Source organism: Malurus melanocephalus, unplaced genomic scaffold, assembly GCF_030028575.1.
Source record: "Malurus melanocephalus ecotype Western Australia unplaced genomic scaffold, MMel_1.1 scaffold_89, whole genome shotgun sequence".
NCBI classification, from domain to species: Eukaryota; Metazoa; Chordata; class Aves; order Passeriformes; family Maluridae; genus Malurus; species Malurus melanocephalus.
This window is the reverse complement of record NW_026623321.1, coordinates 401702-421064: the sequence shown is the minus strand read 5'-3', so window position 1 is coordinate 421064 and position 19363 is coordinate 401702. Positions and strand designations below refer to the sequence as shown.

Here is a 19363-nt window from a genome sequence, read left to right as displayed (position 1 = left end):
ATTTCTGTACCRCCATCCATGGGAGGCGCTTCAATCAATGTGCAGCTCTTGATGAGAGGGATAATTATTCCCATTTCCACAGAGTTGAGAATATGAGCCAGATTCAAATGCCTTTTCTGGAATTGCGAGTGATTTTGTGGCGAAGAAATGAACTGAGTTTTCTCTCTAAGAGCAGCCACCCARGGTGCTGCTGTGCTTCCAAGAGCACACGCTGGGCATCCCAGCAGAGATTCCTGGGCTCATCCCACAGAGCGGGCAGCAGGAGAAGAGGGAGGATTCTGCCCCTCGCAGGTCAGACCCCACCTGCAGAGCTGCCCCAGCRCTGGGGCCAACAGCAGAAGGAGCTGGAGCTGCTGGAGAAAGCCYAGAGAGGGAATAGCTTAAAACTGAGAGGGAGTACATTTAGATGGGATACTGGGAAGGAATTRTTCCYYSRRRGKKGGRMRSYCYKGSMMMRGGGTGCCCAGAGAAGCTGTGGCTGCCCCTGGATCCCTGGCAGTGTCCAGGCTGGATGGGGCTTGGAGCASYCTGGGACARTGGAAGGTGTCCCTGCCMATGGACTGTTCAACCCAAACCATTCTCTGATTCTGTGGTTCTATGCAATGTTAAATTTGCTTAGATTCTGCAAAGGTGACTCTGGAATGTCCCTGCCCTGGGAACTCCTCATCTCCCTGGCCATGTCTCTTSCTCACAGCATGTCTTTGTGCCTTTGCTGCAGATGTTTCAAGTTCAAATGAAGAGAAATGGAGCAGATGTGATTGGGTAGGGCCACTCCTTTGGGCTTGGAGCGTTCAAGTGATGCCCTGCCCCTGGAAAGCAGCAGTGGATGCAGCAGTTGCAGGGCCTTTTCCAGCACATTTCAGGCATTGCAGGCTTTACAGCACTGAGGCTCTCCCTSCTCCTTAGAACAGGATGGTAACAACTTGTTTCTGTTGTCTGCAGGTTGGCTGCTTGCCTTTTAGCCATGGTGATGGGTGCTGAGAGGAAATAGCTGCAGGGGAGCCCCTGGSTCCTGTCTAGACACGCACGGCAGAGTTGTTGTTACATAATTCAACTTTGCCATGCCAGAATTTATAAACACCACAGAAAATGCCCACTTGCAACAACAGTGATGTGAGTGTGATGTGTCAGAGCTGCTGGGAAGTGGGAAGGGGACCTTGTGTAAGTCAGACCTTTCATTTCTTTGCTGCAGCTTTCATTAGCCTGTAAATTCTGCTTATTTTAGTCCTCATTTTTGTGCCTCCCAGTGGTTTCTGAATAACACAAGCATTTAGACACCCACTGCTGCAACATTTTCCTTGCTGCTGTCCTCAGCTGGAGACCAGCTGACCCTTCAGGCAGAATAGCTGGATGATCAACCCTTGCAAATGCTTTTTAAAGATGTCATTGCCTGTCACTTGTGCYACCAGTGGAGAGAGAAGAAAGAACCCGTGTGGGTTTCCACATGGGGAAATGTTCAGGTTTGCCTTTTGGTGTTGATGCTCCTGGTTTAGCTTTGTCCTTCTGCATGTGCTGGTTGGGCACTCTGCAGCCACACCAAAGTGACCACTGTGACACAAGGGGGGCTTTGGGGAGGACAGATGTCCCCTGGTGTGGAGTGACCACAGGCTGGTCACACAAAGCAAGGCTTTCCCAGACCCAAACTGTGTCTAATCTGGGCTGTAATCCAGGGAAAGTGGGTATTTATACCAAGAATGGCATCCATTGCCTCTTTTCCTGTCAGGATTTTGTCTTCCAGCACTGGCTGGTGATGCTCTTGCCCTTTCAACCAGCACAGAAATCCTTGATTTGTTTTTGTTTACTTTGTGCCAAGCATCATGACAAAATAGTATTTTTAGAACTTGTCTTGCAGACATTTGCTGCCAAGGGTAAGATACAAGGGAAAAATTGTCCAAGAAATGAGCTTACTTGTCTGTTTCTTTTTCCTGGTCCAGTCATTTGCCCTTGGATSTATTTGACATCTCTGTCAGATTATTTGGGATATTTTAGAGAGCATTTTGTAACAGAACTCCTGTAAATGCTTCTGAAATACAGTAATTCTCTTTAAATAGGGATAAATATTCAGCATTTCTCTTATCCACTGTTCTTCCCATATGTTCTTCCCACTGTGCTTACTGAACTCACAAACACCCATCAGGAGAGAGCTGGAGGCACATCCGAGCCTGAGCTGCACAAATGGCAAAAGCAGTTTGGGGCCAGGACAGAAATAGGATCAGCAAAGGCAAATGTGGAGCTGTTTCCCCTGGCCCTGAGCGATGCMTGGAGGTGCAGGGTGGTTGGGTCACAGCTTTGCTGGGGGTGACTGAGGTTTTTCATGTYTGCAATCTTTTCCAGGCCTGGTATGGGGCCCAAATGTCCTATTTCCAGCTGGAGCCAGGAGCTGACCATTAAGGAAACACCTTCCAAACCCCCCAGGATATGCTCAAAATGTTCCTCCTGATGATAATAATTTTCTTGTGAGATTTCTTGAGTAAAATGTAATACTGAAGCCATTACATTTAACAGCCTTCATTGGTTCTATTCTTAGTTAACTTATATAGTCCTTTTTTTTTTTATTGAGCCTGCTTTTATTAAAGCTGTTTTTAATCTTAAACCCTGTTTCACCAGGATGCTGATGCTTTAATTAAAGCGAGCCATCAGCTGAGTGCGAGTCGACAACATCATGTGCCTTTGCAAAGGACTGTCAGGAGGCTGGGATGGGTTAGCAGGAATAACACCCTCAGGAGGCCCTGAGGATGAAATCCTCCTGCTGCTTGATGCTGATGAGAGCTCAGCAGGGATGCTGTGCCCAGCAAGATGCCCCACTTCAGGCAAGGCTTGCACCTCATCCAGTTGTCTCTGCACGAACCATGGGCTCTTGGGTTTTTATTTTTTGCCTTCCCTAGATGAGCGCCATCAGTAGAGACTGAAAAATCTGGACCTATTTAATTTGGAAAAAATAGCTGTCTGCCCTTGGTCTCTGAATAGGCAAAGTGTTGGTAAAATGGAGGTTATAATACATTGTTAACATCAGGAATAGGCCTGGAATACTTGGATCATTCCATTAGCTTGTCCAGAAGCACTGGTTGTGTTGGCTGGACAAAATCCAGTGGGTTAAAAACACATTACCAGGAGCTGTGGAAGTGGAGTAAATCATGCTGGGAGAAGTGGATTCGGGATCCCCCACCACTCTGTCCTGTTTCCTCATGAATCGGAAGCTCCCTCAGGGATTTTTGTTTACCTCTGTGTTGAATGAATGAGGGAGGAGGTAATTRCAGGAGGCAGAGCTGGTCCAGGGCWTTATTACTGCTGCAGAAAGTCCCCTGGGGCCRGTAATAGCCGTGGCTCCAGCTGTGCTCGGTGTCTGGAACAGCACAGGAATTCCCATCTTGGTGCCATCCAGGATCTCCAGTGTTGTTTATGATGATTGCTGGGGATGCACTGAAATGCTGCCTCTGTTGGGTGATGGACACCTCGAGAGGAACTGCGCCTCTGGCAGAGTGTGTGGGGAGRGAGGGGCAGGCAGCTGTGGGTTATCCCTCACTTTGGATCCCTTTATCCCTCTCCTCGCTGTTCAGGCAAGGAAAACTGCCCGATTGCTCCCAGCTCTGCAAGCTCTGGAGGGAATCAGCCCTACCCATTGTGGTTGTGTTTTTGGAGGCTGGGAGCTCAAGGTGTTTTACAAAGTGTGACAATGATATTTTTAGAGATTTGGCTCTCTTTTAGTTGCATCTGTTGAGCTGCAGTTCAGCTCCAGCGGCCCCAGCAGGAACATGTATTTCAAGAATATGTTCTCGGCCACTTTCTGTGACCTGCTAAATGGAATTGTAAATGGAGCGTGTCACAGCTCAGAGAGATCATTCATAGCCCTCTCTAACAAGGTGTGCAGAGAGCCATTAGCCCAGTCCTTGCAATAATCAAACAAGATGTGCCTAAGATGTGCAGGGGCTTTAGGAAGCATSTGGTTAAGTGTTGAAGCCTCAGCAGCCAGAGCCACAGGGTTTTCTTTTCTTTGCTCCTCACTTCAGCCCCATTGTCTGTCAGATCCAATTTCTTCMTTTTCCTTCCCATTTCTATGATGATTGGCAGGTGCCTCTTGCACAAGATCACAGTGTGTTACCGAGGAGTAGTGAATCAGCCAAAACCTTGGCAGTGTTCATGGAGTGACCAGACTGGCTCAAATCAGTTGTGCTGATAAATTCTTCCTTCCAGTCAGTCCATCTGCCTGGAGAGGACTGCAGCAAATGGGGACAGTCCCATTCCTTATGAAATTTGAAGTACTAAGCAAAGACAGGGGGAAGGCAGAGAGTTGAGGATGAGGAGTAAGAAGCCAGAGTGGAGGAGGTGTTCAGGCAGAGCTTTGCACTAGGTGGTCGCAGTTGTTGTATGGAGAGAAAACAAAGCCTTTGRGCAGGTCACAAAGTCCTGTGGGAGCTGCCTGATGCACTGTGGAGTCCTGCAGGCTCCTCCTGCTCTCTCCTTCCATCTCTCTCAATCCAAGAGAGAGATGAAAAACCTGATCCCTCTGCAGCCTGTCAAGGGGAGGGAATTTCAGCCCAGGYGTCTTGTTTCTGCTCTGGATGTACATAAGGTCTGCTAAGCCAACATTTGCTACACGAGCATATTGATCTGCTCACTTAAATGCTTCAGATGCTTGGAGTGCAAGGTGCTTTCCATTAGTTCTGTCCCTCTGCAACACGAGCTGGATGTGCTTTTGGCAGTGAAGGCTGATTGCATCCTGGGCTCTGACCGTGACAGTGCAGCAAGGTGTGGGTTTTCTTCTCTAGGGACACTTGGGAGAGCATATCTGAGCTTTGAGGGCTCCCTGTGACTATGGCAGGCACGTAACAGACAGAAGGGAGCCCACTTGGGCCACCAAGCTGTTTGGAACAGGAGCCAGGGACTGAGGAGGAGGGGCTGAGAGCTGGGGYTCTGCAGTTGGAGATGGGAAGAGGGGATTTTGCTGCCCTCAGCAGCTCAAGGAGTGATGATAGAGAAGGTGACAGTCAYAGATTTGTTTGGGTTGGATRGACCTTAMAGATCRTCCATTGCAACCTCCTRCCATGGCAGGGACACCTTCCACTAGYCCAGGGTGCTCCAAGCCCCCTCCAAGCTGGCCCTGAGGACTTGAGTCAAGATGGCCCTTGGCAAGAGGCAACGGGCACAACCTGCATCGAGGGCAATTCCAGTCAGACAGGAGGAGAGTTTCACTGTGAGGGTGGTGGTGAAACCCTGGAGCAGAACCCAGAGGAGGGTGGGAATTCAGAACACGTCACTGCTTTAAGGACTGTCCATTCGCATATGGAGAGTTAACAACCAAGTTTGTAACTTCTCTGTAGAGTTGCTCCCGGTGATAAAGCATTCTAGCTCACCCCTTGTTCTTGGTGATCCTCAGTTTCTCCTTCTATTGGGAGATGGGGTCATCTTTCATCCTCAGAGAGATGATTTAATAACTTGCTTGAAGATAATCTTGTTTGTTTGGACGAGGTGTGATGGGGTAATCCCGAAATGAAAAATCTCATTGTCAGTTTTTCCTTTGTGTTCGCTGGATAAACATTGGCTGTCCTCCTTCCCTCTGCAAGCTAATACTGATAAATGCCTGCAGGAAATTGATTCTTGAAAATGTCACAAAATAGCAGAGTGCAGACTCCTTAATAAACTCTTTGTTGTATCCAGGAGTGAATTAAAGTGATCTGAGAACACTCTTGAGTGATGGTGGTGCTCCAGCCTGAGTCCAGCTCTTGGATTTGCTCCTGAGGTAGAGACCAATTATTTTAGGACTGCATGGCCTTGACCCCTCAAAAAAAGCCCATTTATTTACTAAAGGCAGGTGCCTGGGTTGGGARATATTTAGGGACACAAGGATGGTGTGGTCTGGAGGGAGATAAAACACCTTTAAGGTTTTGTTGCATTTCCAAGTTTGAGGGCCTGTTACATTGGTATCTCTGAATGTTGCACAAAAATCTTTGCACACAAGTCTTTCAGGATGGAGATTTAACAGTGTGGAAATGGAGAAAGATTCCTTCACTGGATTTTTTTGTCTCTGCGGTCAGATCCATGTGCTGTTCTCCATCTGCTTGTGCATGTCCTGTCCAATGTGCTGCCAGATTTTTGGGAGGGCTCAGTCTCCTTCCAGTTTCCTCTCAGCAGAAATTCCATCCTCGAGCCAAGATGCCCTTCAGCAAGAAATTGCTTTTAAAATATTATATTTCCTATAAAAGGCTTCTGTTTTTCAAAACTGGAATTTTTCTGATTTAAAAAAAAGGAGGGGGGAGAGCAGGGGGAAGACATTGTTAAAAAGCTTCTTCCTGTTCTAGTTTGATTTTTATTTCATTATTTAATTACTTTTAATGAATGTATACAGGAGGTTCACTGTGCTCRGGAGACAGAGGATGGGTAGGGTCCTCCATGGGGACTGAAAGCCATGAATTCCCAGAGGCGCTTTGACTTGAATAAAAGCCTTCTTCGTGGTGGATGAATGGCAGCTCCAGACACAAGAGGATCAGCTTCCTCTCCCCCTTTCCCCCCATTTTTTCATTTTTTCTTCTTTTTTCCATTTTTTCCCTTTTTTCCTTTTTTTTTTTTTTACCTCTTCTTTTCATTTTTCCTTTTTTGCCTTTCGAGAAACAAAAAGGGTGCCCCAATTCCTGCACTTATCTGACTTAACCTTCTACACACCATTAGGTTGTTTCCTCTGCCCAATCCAAGCGGTGGCTCTTTGTAAAGTTCATAGAACCAYGGGATGGTTTAGATTGGTTTAGGGATCACCTTGTTCCACCCCTGCCATGGGCATAGACACCTTCCACCAGACCAGGCTGCTCCAAGCTGTTAATGTTCTCTGGTTTTCAGTCTTTTACAGAAAATACCTTTTAATGAGGAAGATCCATCTGCTCTGTGGTGGATCTCCTCAATTCCAAGCACCCACAACCTCCTCCCTATACTTCAGGTGGAATCTTTAGGTGGAATCTTTAGGTGGACTCTGGCTGTGGTTTCAGCTGCTCTGGGAGAGCTTTGGGCACTGTGGTTTGATATGAGCAGGTTGCAATCCTCACACCTGGCCCTGAATCCAGGAGGAAACGTAAAAGCCATCTGTTCCTAGCTGAGCTGTACTGGGATGAACTGGAGCACGCTCCAGCAGCGTCACAGCAGTGACATTTGAGTTCCTTCACAGGAAAGCTGCTATGGATGCACGTGGAAGGAAGCCAGTTTCACCCACGTCCATGGAATGTTTGCTGTGAGCTCATCCRTGTGGGAATGGAGCCCTAATCCATCCAGCACTGGCATTTCCTCAGACCCATTCCTGTTCAAAGCAACTTCTCTCTCTCCATTCCTTTTGAAACTCTGTGTGGCTTCTGGGTGCTGGGGAGGATGCTGGAGGTGTGGGTTTGCTTAGTGGGGGTTTCTGCAGTTTCACCCCAAGGCAGGGACACAGAGGTGGATCTCAGGGATGCTGGTCCTGGTTGGGATGAGCTGACAGGACTCCAGCAGCTGGGATGGGGCAGGATGGCATTGCAGGTCTGGTGTCAACTGGGGTGACTCCAGCAGCTTTGGTGAAGCAAAATCCTTCTGCTCTGTTTGCTCCAYGGGCTCTCAGGGATCAGCTGGCTCTGGCCTTGGGTTTTCTTGGCTTTCGTGGAGCAGACCTTGAGCCAAGAGCATTGTACTGCCCCTGCTTCTCCAGCTGGATCCAAAGAGGTGTGAGGGGCCAGCTGAGCTTATGCTGCAGCATTTCAGCAACCTTGGGGAATATTTGTGGGAGTAAATAAGGAATTTAATATGGTCTTACATGTTGTACCCTCTGATTTGCCTAGAGGCCCCAGGATTTGGGGCATACTTCTGATAGAGCCAGCTTCATTAAGTAATTTAGAACATTGTTAATTATAACTATATAGAATTTATTTATATGTTCTATTGCTATATAAATATTATTTCTATTACTCTTAATATATAATATGAAGAATAATTATTATATAGTTGAATTTGATGATCTTAGAGTTCTTTTCTAACCTTTCTAATTCTATGATTAATAATTATATTAAAATATTTAWATGTCAAGAAGAGGGGCTCATATAAATGCCGTGATAGCCACTTCAGATCAATGCAGTCTTACTCTGGGCAATCTTGATCTTTAAAATCTTAAATGTTGCTTCTCTGTTCTAAGTCTAAATCACACTCTGAATCCTGATACTGTGTTGATCTGCTTTATGGTAGGATAATGGGAGTTTGGTGATTTAAAGGCTTGATAAGGGTTCATCAAGTAGATATCAAATGGACAAGAGTGTGGTTTCTCTGGAATTCTGCAGAATTTTGTTGTGTTCAGCAGGGACTATAGCCGTAATTCAGCAGGGAATAGTTGTGGCAGACAAAGCCATAGATTTGTAATTTGTTTGGGTTGGAAGGGACCTTAAAGCTCACCAGTGCCAYTCCTGCCATGGCAGGGACACCTTCCACTGTCCCAGGGTGCCCCAATGTCCAGCCTGGCCTTGGGCACTGCCAGGGATCCAGGGGCAGCCCCAGCTTCTCTGGGCACCCTCTGCCAGGGCATCCCCAACCTCCCAGGGAGCAATTCCTGCCCAATATCCCATCCATCCCTGTCCTCTGGCAGTGGGAAGCCATTCCCTGTGTCCTGTCCCTCCATCCCTTGTCCCCAGTCCCTCTCCAGCTCTCCTGGAGCTCCTTCAGGCCCTGGCAGGGGCTCTGAGCTCTCCCTGGATCCTTCCCTTCTCCAGGTGAGCACCCCCAGCTCTCCCAGCCTGGCTCCAGAGGGCTCCATCCCTTGGAGCAGCTCCGGGTTCTCCTCTGATCTCTTTCCAGCCGCTCCAGCTCCTTCTGCTGTCGGCCTTAGGGCTGGGGCAGCTCTGCAGGTGGGGGCTCACCTGGGATTCTAAACCTGCATTGCCTCTGCAGCTTGGTTTTGGCAGATGATCAATTTCTAGGAAACCTCCTCTAAGGAAACTTTTTTTAGAAAGCCTGGGTTTCCTGGTCAAAGGATTGCTTTGGTTTATAAATGGCACCGTGCTGGGAGGTGTTTCCTAGCATATGTGGGATCATCTGGAATGAAATAGGTGAGAAATTCCTCGCTTCTGATATCGGAAGTTTTACTAAATTGAGAAAGTCCTTGTAGGAGGGGTTGGTGGGAGTGTGTGTATAGTTAAACTTCAGAATATCTCCTACAGATCTTACAATAAATAAAATAAACTTCCTGAGCTTCTCTGCTTTTCTGTGCCACTGCACAAATAATGCTTTGTCTGGGTTGGGGAGTTGCAGCAAAAGAGGCTGGCATGGATTTCAGTTAACCAAAACTAATCCCTAAATTGGAAAATCTGTCTCTTGTGATATGAATTTCAGCACTGTTATAAACAAGATTAAATCGTCCAGCACAAGAACAGGTAAAATCCGTGAGCCAGCRTCACAGATAAATCAAATATTGGCTTTTCTGTGGCCTTTTCCTTTAATTTGTGGGGCTTTTTYCCCCAAATCCCTTAATTTGGAGTTGTTTTCACTCCCACCTGGCATAGTGTGGTGATCGGGATGTGCAGAAGTTCCCCAGTGTTTGTGAAACACTGATTAATTAATTAATTACTAAGCATTCCATGATTTTAACAAAAATTAAAAAATCTGGCAAACTACAATTGGTCAAATGTCTCTGTCTCCATTAATTTCTTTTTGGGGCTCTGCTGATTGTGTCTGCTGATCACTGAATTGGAGAATGCTTGGGAAGGACCTTAAAAATCAAATGTTGTGTGTTCTCTTGAAAGCCCATCCAGGACTGGGCCTGAACTCGCTGAAAGATGCTTTAGGACAGAAGAATTTGACTGGGTTCTCACAAAACCAGCAAGGCATGGCAAGGGCACCCTCAAGGACACATTAAAAATAGCTTTTGGAGAGCTTGCCACAAGCTTTGCTGCTTGCATGTCAATAAGGGGGGGAAATGATATTTTTATATGTGGGGAAAAAAAGCTCAAAGGTTTTGAAATGTTTTCCTTGGTTTGTTTATCAAATCAGTGTCACCCAGTGCATGAATATCAGCAAAGCTCAGCCCAGAGTGACCTTTAAAGAGCTGGAGGGTGGGATTTTTGTAGCAAAGTTGGTCTTCAGCATAAAAGGCACATAAAACATCACTTGCCTTGGAAAACCCCAAATATGTGTGGGAATAWAACCCATATTTAACTTACATGTGCAAGGAGATGTTAGATCCAAATGGAGAGGGGGAAAAGCACCAAGAAATAACAGGGAAAGTGAGATTTGAAATCTTGGAGATTGGAAGGCATCCAGAAGGAAGGGAACGGTTTGGGTGGGCAGGGAGTTTAAAACCCTTCCAGTTCTAGCCCCTGCCATGTGCAGGGACACATTTCACTATCCCAGGTTGCTCCAAGCCCTGTCCAACATTTGGAACACTTCCACGAATGGGGCAGCGACAGCTTCTCTGGGCAAAATTGGGTGTCTCAATTTGGGTTATTCAGCCAAGACTTTGGAATTTCTAACAGAAAACATCGCTTTTTGGCACAGCAAAAAATGAAATAATTCCAACCCTTTTTATTGCTTCCTTTTTCTTTTGGCTCTTTTTTTATATGATGGAGAATACAGGGAGGAGCTGTATCGCAGGATTAGTATCCAGAGTGATGCATGATGCAAAATAGTCAACACGCAGTTAAGTAAATAACTCCAGCACTTAGAATGGAAAGGGAGGCAAAAATGAGTAGTTTTTAGTGTTTATATTGTCACTATATTGATTACATTACTTTGCATAATTAAAAAGCCAGGAGACAGCTCACCAAAGAAAGGAGCATTTCCCAAAAAGATCAGTGTGTGTTCAGGGCCTAGAAGGGAATTAGAGTGGTAGAGTTGCTCATGGTCTTTTCCAGTTTTCATCCTTCCTTGCTCATTGTGGGAAGAGAGGATTCATTTGAATATTTTCTGTAAAGAATTTATTTCAGTGTTTTCCTTGTTGAAATGAAAACACTCATGGACTATTTAAGGCCAAGGAGTAAAACCAACCAGGCACACATGGAAATGGTGCTGCTGAGGGACAGTTTGAAGACAACAAATTGATGTCCTTGTGGTTTAGGATTTTTCCCATGGTATTAGAGTAGAGCACTGAACAGGTTTATTTGAGGGATTTATTTTTTGTATGAGTGTTTGAAATGTTCATGAAAGCTGAATGTTGGTGTTGGTGTGTCCATTTGCAAAACAAAATACATGGTGGTGATGGTGATGTTGGAAATAAATGTTGTGGGTGGGTGGTTTGGCTCTGCAGGATCTGAGTGCTTTGGGGGAAGGAGGAAGGAAGGGGAGCATCCCTAATCAGCACCCTAATCACGGTGTGATTCTCACCGTGTGGAATTTGCCYTTGGAAATGTCTGTTTACTCCATTTCATCTCAACACCTTCTGGATGGGATGTGGGATAGGATGGAGCTCTGACCTGGAGTTGTATTAACACTGAATTCTCTTTTCATCCACAGTGGGAGCGCCTCTGGTTCTTCATCCTCACCTCATCCTTCTTCCTCACCCTGGTCTGGTTTTACTTTTGGTGGGAGGTTCACAATGACTACAATGAAATCAACTGGTGAGTAGTTTCCCTGAGGAAATTTGGTTGCCATCAGGCCCCTGCTTGATGCAGCTTTGGATTCTTTTGGATCCTTTGGATGGACTTGTTAATGATGATAAAGGGAAGAGAGGCTCAAGGAGAGCTGCCTCTGCCTGATCCATGTGTAGATGTAACGTGGCCTCACATCTCCACTGTGTGGCTGGATTTTTTGTTTGTTTATCTCTGTCTATGGTTGGCTGGTTTTTGGAAGTGGCTGAGTAATTTGGCTGCAGCTATTCCACAAAATATCCATGGCATGAATTAAGCCTGAAGCACATGGGTGCGGAAAATACTACAAAGTTGGAAGAAGCTGAAAAGGAGCTTTGCAGTGGGATGTGCTGGAATTTAGGGTGTTGCCAGCTGCCTTCAGTGCTGGAAATCATTCTCCCTTTTATTATCGGCAGCATCTTAAAACATTTTGACATCACCTTGGGCTGTCTTCTAACCAAACCACTTTGACATCATCTTCTTGTCAAACAGGAGATGTAAAGTGCATTTTAAAACACACTGGGGAGCTGATCCCTTAAATAAATCATCTGCTTTAGATGCTGGAGTTGTGTGAGGGAGAGTGTTTACCAGCGTGGTGACCAGAGCTGGCTCCTCCCAGGAGGAAATTTTTTTTTCTCTTTGCTCACACCCACACTGTGAAAAGTAAAACCATCACCATGGCTCTGGATTGTAACAGCAGCGTGATAAAAATACCTTTAAAAAAGTGTTATTTTGGAACCCCTCTGTTCTTCAGTTCCTACCTTCAGAAAGGATGTGATTGTTTCTCGTCTGCCTCAGTGCAAAACCAACTCTGTCTGAGCTCAAAGTTGTGAAAGAGCCAAAAAYAACCCTGCAGAAATGAAGGAAAGTCCTGGGAATGCTGTGAATGGGCACTACAGCTGCAGGGCTGCCAAGTTTTGAGTCCCCCAATATTCCTGCAGGAATGGGAGGAGATGTGCAGTTCTGCTCTGGGTGCCAGAGGCATTTGGGATTTAACACATCCAGATGGCACCTGCAGACCAAACTCCTGTCCCTGCCATGCAACCCAGGATGSTGGAATCCACTGAAGAAGGATTCCCTCTTGTGCACCACAGTCATGGAAGAGGCTCTCTGGAAGGAAAACAGCATTTATTTCAGGAATTGCCATTCAGCACTGAAAATGGGTTGGTGCTCTGTGTGTGCTGTAGCCCCAGTGTGATCCCTGCTCCRCACAGCGGCACCAGAGGTCGAGCAGGGTTTCTGGAAAACAGCTGTGGAAAGGCTGGGAAGGAGGAAGAGAAAATGGAGGGAGGTTTTAATTACAGCCCTGCCAGTTCCAAATGGGGTCCATGCAGGCTGAGCCTGGTCCTCCTCTCTTCTAGCACAGCTGTGTGGGCTCTGTGAAAACAGAACYGTTTGGGGCCAGACAGGATGTGAAGGAGTTGAAAGCATCATTGGATTCCCAGCAGGGCTGTGAACCTGCTGCTAATGAAGCRCAGTGAGGTCCTGGTGCTGTTTAGAAACACCACCTTTGCTGTSCCTCTGTGGTTGTCGCTCCTGGGTTGTGTTTTTGGACAGGATTTCTTGGCTGCTTGCTCCCGCTGCCTTCCTCTCCGCTCCACTGTTTCATTGGCAAGCTGGCAGCTCCCCCYGAGGAGAGGAAGGTTCTTTGGGGCAAACAGCCCCCAAACAGCATCTCAACACAGGGCAGGACACACTGAGCTGTTGCCAGGGCCTCCCAGAGGATCTGGGAGAAGGGAATTGCTGTGATATTGGTGTGAGGAGCTGCTGAGCCTGTTCCTGCCCTCCAAAGCTCATCCTTGGGAGCTCTCCTGTCTCATGTCACATGCAGGTAACTACACTGAGCTCCTTCAGTCTGTCCCAGCAGGTGCAGAAAGACTGGAGGTGTCTGTCAACRCAACCCCTCAAGGAGCAGGGCAGGTTGAAGACTGGATGAAGACTTCCTCTCTCTCTGGGATTTGTTCCAGCRCTGCACCACCCTCCAGGAGATTTTTCAACCCAAACCTCTGAGGGCCTTTTCCCTCTGCCACGCTTGAGGAGGTTTTTCATCTTTATAGCTGTCAGGCAGCTTGGGCAGCAGTTAGGTCATTTCAACTTGTAAGGACTAAAGGGACTATTCTGGGCTTGAAATGGGCTTTAGAAGGACAAGGCAAAATTGTAGCCCAGCCTATATTGCTTCAGGCCTTTAGCCTTTTCTTTCCTTTAAGCAKAATATCAGTGAGATCCTTGTTAGTGAAAGTGCTTTGGGCCTCCTAAGTAATTTTTTTTTTAAGTTTACCGCTTCTGGCATTTTCCTTTTTGGTGTCTACACTTAATTGTGTTATAGTTCAGGTCTGCACTGTCTAAGGTTTGTGGTGCACCAGTACTGGCCCAGGCAGGCTGTGGGGGATTAATTGGTGAACCTGGCTGTGTTCGCCATGCACAGGACCATAAATGCAAGTTTGTGTAGCAAATGCATTCCTTCTTAGTTCTGGAGAAAGCTTACCTGCTTCATAACTACCATGGACCCAGAATTTTAAAACAGTCATTTGCACATCAAGGGAAGACCTGCTGCTGTCAGAGGGACATTGAAGGGACATCAGAGCAAAAAACTTAAATGAACTGAGAGCTAAGGAAGCGCTGGGTGGTGGCACCAGCAAAGACTTCAGAGGAGACCTCTTTTCTCTCTTCCCTCTTTTTTCCTAACAGCATGTGTCCATCCCTGCAGATCCTTGGGTTGTGCTCTTTGGCTCCTGAGCAGAACCTGGACATGGGCCATGCCTGCCGAGCCCAAGGATTTGCTTTCCAGATCCCATGAGGGAGCTTTATTCCTGGACAGAATTAGAATCAGAGAATATCCTGAATTTTGTTATCGAGTCCAGCTCCTGACTCTGCACAGGACAGCCCCAGAAATCACACCAGAGTTTGTCAAAACAGACCAGAGGTTCTGGCTGATGAAGATGCTGGATTTGAGTGCTGGGGAGGAGCTTGAGTCTTTGGCCTGCATTTATGTARTGCAGCATTTCTGTCTGTTGTTAAAAAAGGCAACAAAAGAACCCAGTCAGTTCATTAAATGAGCTGATTCCACCCCACAGCCATCTTGTCTTTTTTGTGCCAAAGCGTTTGCATGGAGATGTCAGCCCTAATCCAAGCCAATTTAGGGATGTTGGGTTGCTTTTTTTTTTCTAAAAATCCAGTGGGAAAGCTTTAATCCAGTCAGGTTTGAACTCTCAGAAGAAGCAAGAAGGGTTCTGGGGTTTCTCTGCCTCTCTCCTGGTGTGGTGGGTCCTGRGTGCCCTTCTTGTTTCTGCTCAGAGAAGGCTGAGCCTTTCTTGTGGTTTTGATGTAATGTGCTTCACCACCCTCACAGAGAAGAATTTCATGGAATAGATTGGATGTGTTGGGTGGGCAAATACCACCACACATGGAGATACTTTTCTCTTGTTTGTTGGGAGTATTTTTCAGAAAACTCAAGCTTGTCCTGAATAATTTTTATTTTCCACCCTGGAGTTGTTGCTGTGTTTGACACAATTGTCCAGTTCCTTTGTGCAGAGTTAATTTCCATGAGGTACCAAATCACAAATACTGTGTTTTGTTTTGGAGTCACTTGTGATTTTTGATTCCTGTCTCTTCTCTTGAATGATCCATTTTCTAAAGTCTTGTCTAATCCTAGTGAAGTTATTTTGGTGTTGAATGCCTTCTTAATCTGTCCTTCCCACTTCTSCTCCAGGTTTTTATATAACCGAATGGGATATTGGAGTGACTGGTCCATTCCAATCCTTGTAACAACTGCTGCTGGCTTTACCTATATTACAGTGTTGTTGGTGAGTAGAATGAAATCCCATTTCTTAGAGGTTTGTGTGTTTGCTTTTAAAATGCTGAGCAATTTTCCCTCTGAAATGATTTCTCTCTCATTCTCTTAGCCTTAAACTGCATAAAATTAAAAGTGAAAAATTGATGGTCTTTGACCTCAGCTGATCAAAAGCAGAAGACAGATACTCTCAGAGGAGGAATACAGTGCTTGTTTCCCAGAGTATGGTCCAGTTTCCACTTCCAGACACAAGTGGAAGTTGTTCCCCTTCATCCCAGGGTGTTGGGACTTTCAAGGTGGTGTCCATTCTGGTGGCCACGCACGGGCACCGCTTCCTGCAGCCCCAGGGGCTGTGCACCCGTGAGCCAGACTCTGAACTCCCTGCACCTTGAAGAGCAAAGTCTTTTCCTCCAGATCCTTGGCTATGGAGAGGATCTGCTGACCCATCCTCCCTTCATTCCTGCTGGCTGCCCTGGCCCGTGTGGTTGTGCCCTTGATGGTGACATGTCCCTGTGAGCTCAAACACTCCAGGGTGGTGACATGCCTCTGCTTGACTCTTGGTTTCTCCCTCCCAGATCCTGGCACTGTGTCACATAGCTGTGGGACAGCAGATGAACCTGCACTGGCTGCACAAGGTAAATCTCAGCTTYAAAGGGAGCAGGATCTCGGGAATGTGGGAGCCTGAGAAGCAGGCAGGGAGTGGCACTCGCTGTCACTGTGTCTCTGGGAAGAGCATAAAATGTCTGTGGTCTCATGRGCAAACTGCTCAGGAGGGGCTGTCAAAGCCTGGGGACAAGATTTTGGTGGCTTTTGGTCCTTGCTGATAGGAGAACCACCTGTGGAGATGGAGAAACACCAATGGTTAAAGCAGCCTGATTCAGTCCCAGCTCAGTTGCTCCATGAACCTCTCTGGGGCTCCTTTCTGAGCTGAACCCAGCTGGAGAGGGGCTGAGCAGATGTGAAGCTATGCTGGGAGAAATCAGCTGGAAAAACCTTGGGAGAAGATGTAGGTGTTAAATAAAACTGGGGGTGTGCAAGATGCAGGGTGAGCTTTGCTAGGCCCAAGGAGATTTGAGTGTGGAACAGTTTGAAAAGCACGGCTGTGAAACACAAGAGAAGATGTTTGGAGCACAGAAGGGGAGAAGAAGGGTGTGTAGGGAGAGAAAATGAGTTGGCAGGATCCCATTGTAGCTGGCAATCTGCTAATTGGAAATGAAGGGACCAGTCCTGAGTCTGCCAATACACAGCTCCTTCTGCGATTCTGCACGTGATGAAGTCTTGTAGGATCAGAGCCTGAAAACCTCCCAGGACACAGAGCAGAGACCTCCCCACACTCCTTCCCTCCCTCTTTCTTTTGCTTTTTTTCTCTTTACTTAGAGATTATAGAAATTGTSCTTCCTCGGGGGAAGAGGATGCAATCAGAGAGGGGGCAGGGACTGCCAGACTGTTGCTCCAAAATAAATCATCAATTTTTGAGTCTGACATATGTTTGTTCATCAGGGAAAATGGTATTTTTCAGACATGCTGGTGGGCTTATATGGGTAAATCCAGAAGAAGGATGTGTTGGTGGAGATCAGTCCTACCCTAAGGACCYCCACCCTTCCTTTGCTTCTTCCAAGGAGCCCAACTTTCCATCACAGCTCAGATGTGTTGCTCTGTCTGTTCCCTTCCCCACACCACCCTCAGAAGGTTGAGATACAAGACTGGAATAAGTTAATAATTTTCTCTGAACTATACAGAATTAACTTCAAATATAGATGAAAGTATGTGGGAAAGGCTGGTATGTGCAAACCACACAGCTCTTCCAATTTTCTCCTGTTATTCTGTGCAAAGAGGTGAGTGTTGTTAGCCGAGTTGAAGATGGCTGTGAGGGGAAGGGAAGAAGCAATAAATTGGAGCCGATGGGAGGAGGAAAGGGTGGAGTGTTTGTGTCCTGACACCTCTGTGGCACATGAGATGGCCACATCAAGGGGAATTAGGGCTGTAGAAGAAAGAATCCTATTTATATGTACCAAAGTGATTCTGAAAACGTTGGGAATGTGGGATTTTATTTGCTGGTCTATTAAGTAAACCTGAAGTTGGCTTAGAGATGCCATGTGTAACCGAGATGATGAGTTCAGTTCAGGGAGCTGACTTGACTTCTGCCAAGTCTCCCACACAGATTTTGGATCTGCAGCAGCATCCTTTGGCTCTGGCAGATCAGCAGAGAGTGAGTGGATACCAGACAGAGGCAGAGAGTGGGGAATTATTTTTAGACAGACAGCCCAGATTTTCAGTCTTTGCAGCTGGAGTTATTTCTGTGACACTTTTGGATAATTTGAACTTTTTACCTTCACTATGGAGGTCACATTTTCATTTTGACTGCTTTGCTCAGAACTCTGCTTCCACGTGACAGAGAGGCTGGGGGATGTCCTGATGGGCTGGATCTTGGTCTGTAACCTCAGTGCCACCACTGTCCTATCCAGAGTCCCTTCTCAAGCCCCAGTATCTAACAGGTTACAAAGGACAGCACATGAGCCCAGACTCTTTCTCTGTGGTCCTCATGCTCCTTGTTTTAGGCTTTTCATTCCATGCAAAGGTTTTCTCTCTCCATTTCCCCATCTGTAAAATTTTTATGATAATCCCAGCCTCCAGCCTGTAAATATCCTCTGATTTGTCACAGATTGGCCTGGTGACAACCTTGATAACTACTGTGGTGACCATGTCATCGATAGCTCAGCTTTGGGATGATGAGTGGGACATGGTATTTATTTCATTGCAGGTAAGTTGTCTGCAGGGATGCTTCCCTGGGAAGGAGGGGRAAAGGGCCATTGCAGCTGAATTCCATGGGATTTATGCATTTCTGTAGGATGAAGCTCTGTCTTGATGTTTGTCACTCGCCAAATTGAAATCTTGGCAATGAGAAAATTATTTTAAGAAAGACTTGTGGTATCCTGCAGGGCTGTAGAAATATCAGAGGAAAATACTGACAAATCTGTTAATTTCTTCATAGAACTGCTCTCTGTTCCCTTTTCCCATCTTCTTCAAAAGAGAGTCCAAAAATATTTTGCCCATTTTTCTTAAGAGGTGATCACTGACATGTATTTGGGAGTATGCAAATCTATGCAAATACAGGGGGTGGAAATGGCATTCGCACAAGTGACTAACGTTTCTCAGAAGTGTTTTATTTTATTGGGGTTTTTTCAAGATTTAGGCAGGGAATCAGAGAGCAGAAGCATGACTCAGATAATGCATCTCCAACTTTGTGTCATGRTGATGCACCCTGGTGATAAACAGTCCAGTGTGTTCAGAGAGTTCCAGAAGAGTTTGGGTTGGAAGGCACCTTAGGGATCATCTAATTCCCACCCCCTGCTGTGGGCAGGGACACYTTCCACTGTCCCAGGCAGCTCCCAGCCCCAATGTCCAGCCTGGCCTTGGACACTGCCAGGGATCCAGAGGSAGCCACAGCTTCTCTGGGCACCTTGTGCCAGTGCTTTACCACTCTCATCATATTTTCTTTTATTTAATCTGAAACTACACTATTTCAGTTTAAACCATTCCCCCATGTCATGCTGCAGCTGGCCCTAATAAAACYTGTCCACAATTTTCTTAAAGACTGACTTTGAGTCCTAAAAGGCCACAATAAGTTGTCCCTGGAGCCCTCTCCAGGTGAGCACCCCCAGCTCTCCCAGCCTGGCTCCAGCAGCACGAGGATTTGGAAGAAGCAATGGCCAAAACAGCTGCAGGAGGCTGATGTAGCAGCAGGGCAGAACCCAGCTGGAAGTGGAACCTGTGAGATCAATGAATTTTCAAGGTGTTGCAGTGTTTTTAATCACATTTTCCTCTCCTGTTGTTGTGCCCTGCAGGCCACAGCCCCTTTCTTGCATATAGGAGCCCTGGCAGCAGTGACAGCACTGTCGTGGTTGGTGGCAGGGCAGTTTGCACGGACAGAGAAAGCCAGTGAGTACCTCCTGTGTCCCTGCAGGGTGGGGAGTGACTGGTCCTCTTGTTTCTTTTTTCCCGCTTTGCTTCTCTTCTT

At 46.6% G+C, this 19363-nt stretch overlaps 1 protein-coding gene across 4 annotated transcripts in view; it reads left to right on the top strand.

The window, feature by feature from the left end:
• The window catches only part of GDPD5 (glycerophosphodiester phosphodiesterase domain containing 5), a 100262-nt gene that overhangs the window by 61037 nt on the left and 19862 nt on the right, over positions 1–19363 (top strand). For all 4 annotated transcript variants that reach the window (XM_057368133.1, XM_057368135.1, XM_057368136.1 and 1 more), the window contains exons 3-7: positions 11443–11546; positions 15265–15358; positions 15921–15980; positions 18008–18106; positions 19191–19284. In XM_057368133.1, coding sequence (XP_057224116.1) covers positions 11443–11546; positions 15265–15358; positions 15921–15980; positions 18008–18106; positions 19191–19284 — 451 coding nt within the window. The remainder of the gene's footprint in view (positions 1–11442; positions 11547–15264; positions 15359–15920; positions 15981–18007; positions 18107–19190; positions 19285–19363) is intronic.